This window comes from Embiotoca jacksoni, unplaced genomic scaffold (assembly GCF_022577435.1).
Source record: "Embiotoca jacksoni isolate LCO1_2020_lvr unplaced genomic scaffold, fEmbJac1.0.p SCAF_18, whole genome shotgun sequence".
NCBI classification, from domain to species: domain Eukaryota; kingdom Metazoa; phylum Chordata; class Actinopteri; family Embiotocidae; genus Embiotoca; species Embiotoca jacksoni.
In genome coordinates, this window is record NW_027185318.1 from 11672449 (window position 1) to 11681281 (window position 8833).

The 8833-nt window shown below is 42.3% G+C and overlaps 2 protein-coding genes across 2 annotated transcripts; one reads left to right on the top strand and one right to left on the bottom strand.

Moving 5' to 3' along the window:
• Positions 1 to 361: 361 nt before the first annotated feature.
• Positions 362 to 4727, bottom strand: snapc1b (small nuclear RNA activating complex, polypeptide 1b). The gene is made up of 10 exons (XM_069152816.1): positions 4325 to 4727; positions 3616 to 3772; positions 3315 to 3455; positions 3023 to 3127; positions 2773 to 2919; positions 2193 to 2246; positions 1983 to 2045; positions 1375 to 1513; positions 646 to 717; positions 362 to 542 (listed from the first exon to the last, which is right to left on the bottom strand). The coding sequence occupies exons 1-10, from the start codon at positions 4471 to 4473 to the stop codon at positions 505 to 507; spliced, it is 1065 nt and encodes a 354-aa protein (XP_069008917.1). The 5' UTR covers positions 4474 to 4727; the 3' UTR covers positions 362 to 504.
• Positions 4728 to 4745: 18 nt separating this feature from the next.
• On the top strand, positions 4746 to 7880 carry yipf6 (Yip1 domain family, member 6). Its single transcript, XM_069152817.1, has 2 exons — positions 4746 to 5305; positions 6045 to 7880. The coding sequence occupies exons 1-2, from the start codon at positions 4967 to 4969 to the stop codon at positions 6384 to 6386; spliced, it is 681 nt and encodes a 226-aa protein (XP_069008918.1). The 5' UTR covers positions 4746 to 4966; the 3' UTR covers positions 6387 to 7880.
• The last annotated feature ends 953 nt before the right edge of the window (positions 7881 to 8833 follow it).

The following is an 8833-nucleotide window of genomic DNA, read 5'->3' on the forward strand; positions in this document are numbered from 1 at the left end:
CAGACCACAATGTAAAGTTGGGTTAAAGTCATTTAAGCTTCTTTTAAAAACAATATTAAGGGTAAATTAATTTATATTTAAATAAGTTGTTTGCTGAAGTCCCCATTACTTATACCATGGTGTTTTTCAAGATTGCAGTTTTTACATCTTATTTATGGTCCATGTAAATAATTATCTTCTATTTCTTTATAACAATTCAAAGCAAAGTCAAGTTAAAAATGAAATTGACTTATAAAATACTTTTAAGTGCAGATTACTGTTTTCAGGTTACACAGAAATGGCAAGAGAGGAAAGTGAATACCAGATGTGACTTTTCCTGAAATCTGAAACGTCGCACAAGAAAAACATGGACAAAAGTAACAGCTGTAAAACAAATTTTTAATACAAAAGCGCAAGATTTTAAACACAAGAGCAAAAACAGCACAGGAACTTTTAACTTGTCAGATGAAGTTCTACTCTTTTAAAAGTTTTAATAAAACCTCTGAACAGCAGCGCCGTTCTTCTTCACCACCACTTAAATCTTTTGCGCTTTATTGTTTTTTCTGAAAGTAGAGAACAGAAAACACAAACCAGTGGATCAAAATAGAGCAGAAGACGTTGTGTGATCGAACGCAGTGGGCGTAAAAGGGCGTAAACCATGTTTACCTTCAGGAGCGGAGTCCAGCGTGGCGAGACGACTGATCAGAGTGGTCGATGCGGTGTCTTTCCACTCATCACCTGAGAGACACAAGATCGTAGCCAGTGAGGATAAAGTCTTCCAACTTTGTGGAGAGAATTTAAGCATTGCTGGACGTTTTCCCGCAAAAATTGCATTTTAATAATCAGTCAGTGTGATTTTTTTTTTTTCAGGCACATGCGACCCTGCAAATCTGTCACTGCATCAGGTAGAAAATATCGCAATATGAGATATATAAGGACACGTTCTAATTAATACAGACCACTGTTAAAATATTAATGTACACAAGGCATAATATTAATACTTGCAGACTTAAGTAACTAATACTGATCAAAACAACATATTACTGCCATACAGCATGTGGCTCAAGTGCATTCAGTAGTGTGATTGCCTCTAACATAGAGTAATAACAGTTTGGTTGTGCATGTGTGATGCTCGTCCTAGTTTTTGATGCTCTGAGGTCACTGATATCTCACTATATATATAATTTTTTTTAAAGAAACTGATATCACTTTTTTTTTCCAGCACAACCACAACTATTTGAGCAATATGTGTGCTGTTGTGAAGCCATGTGATGTCATAAATAGTTCAAAGTAAAGTGGAATTTGAATTAATAGAGGTCTAATTCTCTTCAGCTGTGGGTGTAGATTTCTGAGACACTGCAGCACTTTTATTTTGAAGGTCATGAAGGGATTTACCGGAGATATGGATGTTCTCCTTGGTTCGGGCTTTGAGTGACAGTTTGGTTACTCTGGCGCGCCCTGACGCGGAGGCGGACCCTGCCTCGTTGCCGGCGACATCCACCTCCACCTGACGATGACGTCTTGACTTGGAGGCCTGAGACACACAAACACAAATACGTAAAAAAAAATGTTTTTTTTGTGGTTTTTTTAGCATTTTGAAATAAATAATGAAATACATTTAATTAAAATATATTTTTATCCAATTTCTTTCACAAAATGCATAGAAATTAAGACAACAAATATGAGGTGAGATGACTTGTAGAGGTGAAAAAAAGAGAGATAATGAGTTATTGTAGACACAGGTTAAAAAAAAAATTTTTTTTATAAAACATGAAAGATAAATACATTAAACTAAATAAAACAGTTAAATGTTGATTTTAAAAATGAAAATAACCTGGAAGAAAATTATATATATATATATATATATATATATATATATATATATATATATAAAAAAGACAAGACATAAAGCTAGGCCAACTAAGTAGGCTTTTTTTATATTCGATTTTTTTAGAAAATGCTACAAAATAAAAGCGATGTAAACTGGATGAAGTGACACAAACCTCTGCTGCTTGTCCATAAGCCTTGGATTTGATGGAGGCGATTAGATCAGCTCTTTTGGAGCTCTGAGGACACAAAACAGAGAGTCAGGAGCGCCGCTCTCTGGACAAACTTATTACTACAACTATATGGAAGGACTTCCTGTGATTTACTGCAGTTTGAGTGTTGGCACAGGAAGAGCACCAGCGAGGCTTCGATACGAACAGACTCACCTCCTGTTGAGATGACGTTCCCTCACCGCTGTCTTTACCTTCATCAACGCTGTCCTGGCGAGACCAAACAAGACGCAGCATCACATCAACAACGGAAAAAGACCAAAAAACACACACAGACTGATGATACCGAAGCTCAACCATCTCGCCGGGTTGTAAGACCTCGATTTTTAGATTGTAGTGATTTATTATGGTGATTATCATAGTTTCATTTCTTCAGTGTATAAAGTGTAAAATTAGGAAATGTAGTCCGCGCTTATTCCGCCAAAGCCTGGGTTAATATATTATATCATAAATATGAATTAGAAAATGTTCACATTTAAGAAGCAGCTACAAAACTACACGGGACAAACAGGTACGATAGGATACGAGAAGGGATAATGTACCATGTAAAAACACACAATACAACAACATATTGGAAAGAAATGTTACAATGCAAAAAAGATAACAATAGGACGCAATACAACAAAAGGAGATACAAGAGAAAGAAAAAGAAAAAAAATGTATGTGGAGATAAGTCGATACGTTTACGGTAAATATTTAAATGACTGAAGATAATTTGTCTGGTCTGACTTCTCACCCTCCTTTGCTGCCACTTGTAGAAGTCCAGCACAGTGCTGCGAAGTTTGGGGACGAGGTTTTTACGGATCAGGTTGACGGACGGATCCGCCTGAGAGACCACGGACGTCTTCAGCTTCTCGTAGAGCTCGTGAATGTTGGAGAGTTCCTGCGAAAAGACGAAAGGTGACGCTTTGAAAAAACAAAATGGAGGTGTTGGGAGTCAATGTGTGTGTGTGTGTGTGTGTGGGGGGGGGGTTGCCTCTGCCCACCTCCATCAGTTTGTTATTGATCAGCTCCTGAGGACGAGACGCTCGCTCCATGAACTGCTCGCACAACATCGACCTCTCCGCATTCCTCTTCCTGTTGAAGTTGAGCTGGAAAGAGACAACAGGCTTTTATTTTGGAAAAAAGAAAAAAAAAATGACAGCAGCTGGTTGTTTTGATTGTATTTTATCTTGTACTCACACCGAGCACTTTACTAGGAACATGTACACCAGCTTATCTATGAATCCAACCTAGCCGGCCCGGTCGATACCAACGATATTGAGGCAGGCAGCTCACCAGAGTGGGCATGGCGGTGAAGTGGAACGCTTTGCAGAACATCAGCTGTCGGAGGATGTAGACGGCGTCCAGGTGTTGAGCGTCCACGGCGTCGTTCTCGAACCTCTTCACGTCCTCCCAGTTCTTTAGCGACAGACGGATCTGCGGCCGGAGACACATCCATTTAAAATGATGGAGCACGCCTTTAAACACCAGCTGTGTGTGTGTGTGTGTGTGTGTGTGTGTGTGTGTGTGTGTGTGTGTGTGTGTGTGTGAGAAAGTGTGTGTGTGAGAGAGTGTGTGTGTGAGTGTGTGGGCCGACCTGCTCCTCGGGCGAGGCGGTCTGGCACTGATACAAGCTGTACAGCAGGTAAAGTCCTCCCACTCGGATCTGGAAGCTGAACGGCGGCAGGAAGAAGATGCAGGCAGCGTCCAGAGCGAGACGACTGAACACCCGCTTCTCATGGTTCACGGTGCCGCTGCGACAAGAAAAAAAAAACACACGAGACACATGACGTTCAAAAGATTTCAAATCAGCTAAACTCTTACTCATTCCTCGAAGACAAATTTGAGATTTTTGCTACTTTTCTGCCTGAGATTATAAATAAATACATTTCTGTAAATATTTTTGGACCAAAACAATCAATTGGTCAATCCTAAAAATTATTTAAACATATTAAACTATGACAAAGACTGCCATTATACTTAGTTGCTCTAATAAAATAGCAATCTGACTTCTACTTATTAAAACATCAAAAACAGGTTTACACATTCTCTGTTTTGTCCGATGTATGCTATCAAAAAATGTAGGCTGTTTATCTGCAGAAAAGTAGGATAAAAGTGTGTATTTATATTCTAACTGAGACAATCGTTAATTAGTTTCAGCTTGTTTCATTTATAGAATATTTATGCATTTCTTATCGTGTAGAGAAAAGGTAGGAATTTCAAACAGCATCTATTAATATAATATATCAAAGAGTGAATATCATCCAGGTGGAAAAATGGAGCGATATTTTTCGGTGTGAACCTACTAGAAGATGCTGGAGAACTTCATGTCCCTCCAGATGTTGGCGAACACCTCGAAGCGGACGGACTTGGTTCGCTGGAAGCGGCTCAGCAGCTGCTCGCAGTCGTACTTCAACTGCTTCCTGCACGAATCCTGTCTCTTGCTCAGCTCCATCGTCTGCGCTGCGTCCTCACGCCTTAAAACACAACCTCAGAAACCTCGCTTTAATTTCACCGCGGGGACACACGGCTCTTTCTGCCGTGCTAACGCAGAAAACATGTTAAAAACAAATGATTCGGCCACCACCGGCGAGGACATAATACGTCATCATCCGCTTCTTCTTCTTCGGTCTGGCAGACTAGAACGCGGCGAAGGCGTACTGCTGCCCTCCTCTGTCTATCTGCCTCTGTCCTCGATGTACCTGAACGCACCACACGGATATGCGCGCGTCACTTACGTACTGCGGAAGTAAACAAGCCTCAGCTGACGTGGAGCAGCACCAAGTCAGACCAACTGGGTTAGCTCGGACGAAACCCGCTGGTTTACAGGGACGTCGGTCGCTTTAGCCACCGTCTCGGTTCACAAGAAGTTACGTGAACTCTGCTGGCGTCGTCTGAACCGCCGGACGAACTGACGTCGCTCGCTAGCTGATAACTTGTAGAGAAAGATGGCGGCAGCGGAGGAGGCCAGCAGGCCTTTCGCCGGGCTGTCGGACGTCTCCATCTCGGAGGACATCCCGGTGGAGGGGGACATCTCCGTGCCCGTCGGCTCCTCCAGGAGAGACGACGAGTTCTCCACGCTGGACGAGCCGGTGAAGGAGACCATCTTGCGGGACCTGCGAGCGGTGGGGAACAAGTTCGTCCACGTCCTGTACCCGAAGCGGAGCTCGGCTCTGCTGCGGGACTGGGACCTGTGGGGCCCGCTGCTGCTCTGCGTGACGCTGGCCCTGCTGCTGCAGGGCGGCGCGGCCGACAGTGACGACCAGGGAGGACCACAGTTCGCCGAGGTACTGACGCTCACCTCCCGCGGTAGTCAGGCCCTTCACGTGGTGCTGTTACTGTCAGAGTGAGAAAACAACCAACGTGGGCAATTATTAGCACAATGTACTTAAACCATGGGAGGATTACCGGACAGGCCAGCAAACACACACGCACACATACACACGCACACACACACACACGCACACACACACACACACACACACACATACACACACACACACACAAGGCTGAACCAGAGCTTCTTCATGAAGTGAATGAAAACATGTATCTGTGAGAAAATCAATTACAAGAAAACAAAGAGACACAAAATAACTAGAGATTAATGTAAAAAAAAAAAAAAGAGGCTGCACAGTCTACAAAACTATAACTATAAAGTCACTACCAGCACCTGGTAGTGATGCGTTACTACCGCCAGTAGGTGTCGGTAATTTACCTAAAAGCTGTTTGCTAAACGCCATCGATAAAAAACATTTTAAAATAGAGGAAAAACATGAGGCTCGTTAGCTCTGTACAAACAGCAGAAACGTACAACGGCACCACCTAAAATAGATGTTGGACGTGTAGAATAAACAACTGTCTTCATGGCAAAGATGAAGCTAAAGTCAAGCTTCAGATCAGATTTGTCCAAAACAAAGTTTTTCAAAGTTTGATAGTGTTTGTTGAGACCGAGCCGCTTCAATTGCAGTCGGTCCCTCTGCTCTCCCGACGCCCCACTAACATGCACGACCGCGTCCTTCATCCCAGGTCTTCGTCATCGTCTGGTTCGGCTCCATCGTCATCACCCTCAACTCCAAGCTGCTGGGCGGCACCATCTCCTTCTTCCAGAGCCTGTGCGTGTTGGGCTACTGCATCATGCCTCTGACGGTGGCCATGGCCGTGTGCCGGATCGTCCTGCTCAGCAGCTCGGGGAAGGTCAGCTTCGCCGTGCGACTGGTGGTGGTGACGGCGTCCTTCGGCTGGTCAACCTTCGCCTCCACGGCCTTCCTCGCCGACAGCCAGCCGCCCAACCGCAAGGCGCTGGTGGTGTACCCCGTGTTCCTCTTCTACTTCGTGATCGGGTGGATGATCCTGACGTTCTCGCCGTGACGGTAGACGAAGCTGTCGCGGGGGGAAGGGGAAGTTTGACAGAACTCGAAAACAGACTCCAGGATCTGCCTTCGAATGAAGACGAGTGACTCCTGAAGTGACGGCGGGCCTTTTTCTGGGCAGCTGAAGAAAAGAAAAAATAAGCATTTAGACTCACGGGACACCAAAATAATTCCAAAGGGACTCTTTGAGGAGCAGCGATCGAAGCTGTGCTGCAGACGGAGTTGGAAAAAGCTCTTGAATATGTTCTTGTTTTTGCAGTTTTGTTCCGCAGATGTGTTTACACTGCATAAAAGATGGTCTGTGAGCTTGTAAATAGAAATACTTCATGAATGTCTGACCTACCGGGGCTACGAGGATTTTTCTTTGCCTTTTGGTCTTTGGGCACATTTGAAACCTTGACATAAGGACACCGACATGTTCTCACTACATTCTTCATTCTTCAGACGTTTAGCCGATTGCGTTTATATGGTTTGACTGAAACCCTTTTTTTGTTTGTTTTGTTTTTATGGGCTGGATGACGGTGGAGATGTATAACTTGGGCTTTAGTGGTTTTCCTGCTATTTTTTTTTTTTTTTGCCTCCAGCTGTTCCTCACTTCCAAGTAAAGCAAAGTGTCATAGTGCCAGGAGGGGGGGGGGTAGCTTTGTCCCAGACACATCGTTAAATCTATCATTCGGATTAAGTGTTTTATTTGTTATAAATACAATAACACTGACCGACTAAATCGCTACCTACCCGATTGTTTTTCACTGATGTGAAAATAAAAGAAGAAATTCTGCTGGCAGTCAGCTGTACTTTTTGTGTTCAACTTTGTATGGAAATTTTCTGCAAAAAAAAAAAAAGAGCAAAAGTTAGTGAAATATCAAAAAGTTTGAGATTTAAATCAGAAATATGGTGGTAATGGGATCCATAACTTTCAAGGGAACATAAAGTGTTACATCAGTCAGCTGTTGGCATGGAAACAACGGAGGACCAGAGTGTTACCTACTGGAAGAAGCAGCTTAATTTCACAACAACAACAGGTTTCTACTTCAAGTTGTCACAAACAACAAAGGAATAAGGAGTGATCATTTCCAGACCATAATGCATTGCGGCGGTCTGTGTTTGGAGTTGGGGGGTGTTTAGGTTTTCATCAGTTTTTTTGTTTTGTTTCTGACTTGTCAGACTGTTGATGTGGATGAATGGGTGAATGGAGCCTTAATGCTCCCCGCACAGATTGAGAAGGCATTTTGGGAAATGCAGGAAATCATTGATTCAATAACTTATGGATTTTTTTTTTTTTCCCACACGCGGTGTTATCTCAGTATATGATGTTACATGTGATCAGTCAACTGATATTTTCCCTTCTGCTAACCTGACCGATGACCTTTGACCCCTGCTCTGTAGAGAGACAAACTGTCCTGAATGATCACTGGGTCTGATTTGTTGAATAAATTTATTTGTTTAAATTTACAACACAAATTAAAAGAAATTAAAATATATCCGACCAGCTGCCATTGTTGTATTTTTCAGTCCCCCCACAGGCAAGTGAAGGAACAACAAAAACGTACAGTTCACCAAGTCAAAGTTTATCATTTTATCTGAATTTTTTTTTTAAAGTATTTCACTGAAAAAACTGTTCATATGTATTATAATGAAAAGTTCAATGAAAAGCAGGCGAGATCATCTGAATGTTTATTGTATTTTTAAGAAAAGACACAAAAAAGATTTCTCACTTCAAATGTCCTCAAACATTCGTCATTTTATCCATTTTGAGGGATTTTGGTCTACCGCTGTACGACACTATTAAGAAACAAAGTGAACTGAAGACAAGGTAAGGCCGCTTGCATAAGAACTTAAACCGTAGTTTAAGTTGGTTGTTACAGCGGATTGTGGTGGAAATCTGGAAATGATGAGTCCGAGTCGAGGTCAAGGTTCTTTAGTCGAAGCTTTCTGCAGAAAGGTTCAGACAAAACACAGTAGAGAATATGAGTCTGACACAGAGTGTCGTTTGTGTCTCCTTATTATAGAGGTAGGGAAGAGATCGGACCTTGAGCCGGTCCGGTAACAAGCTGTGGGGAATACAGTCAGTTCCCCCATGCATGTGGCAAGAAGAACAAAAATGCGCTGGTTAGATATGGTTAGGCTTATATGAGAACAGTTAGACACAGCATGTTTAGGTTTGTACAGGGAAACGGGTAGATACAGTTTTTCCATTAAAGTAAAAATATCTTCAGCCTTGCAATTTGAATTTCAACCGGATCAAGTGCATGTTTAACTAAAAGTAATTATAAGAATCGTACATGTTTTTTTTCACAATAAACATTATCTTTACCTCAATTAATAAAGATTTAATCCATATTTAGTGTAATCACGTTTTTCTCTGGTTTCTGGAGAGCTGGTGACGTGTAGTTATTTGACTGAAAACTCCAGTTTAACATAATTTTGGACTATTATCATGAGAAT

Excerpts from the sequence above, each read along its gene's own strand:
- snapc1b (XM_069152816.1), bottom strand. The coding sequence starts at position 4,473 with ATGGAGCTGAGCAAGAGACAGGATTCGTGCAGGAAGCAGTTGAAGTAC. Across the intron at positions 3,773-4,324 it reads AAGTTCTCCAGCATCTTCTA|CGGCACCGTGAACCATGAGA; the intron begins GTAGGTTCACAC and ends TTCTTGTCGCAG. Across the intron at positions 2,920-3,022 it reads TCAATAACAAACTGATGGAG|GAACTCTCCAACATTCACGA; the intron begins GTGGGCAGAGGC and ends GTCTTTTCGCAG.
- yipf6 (XM_069152817.1), top strand. The coding sequence starts at position 4,967 with ATGGCGGCAGCGGAGGAGGCCAGCAGGCCTTTCGCCGGGCTGTCGGAC. Across the intron at positions 5,306-6,044 it reads GAGGACCACAGTTCGCCGAG|GTCTTCGTCATCGTCTGGTT; the intron begins GTACTGACGCTC and ends CCTTCATCCCAG.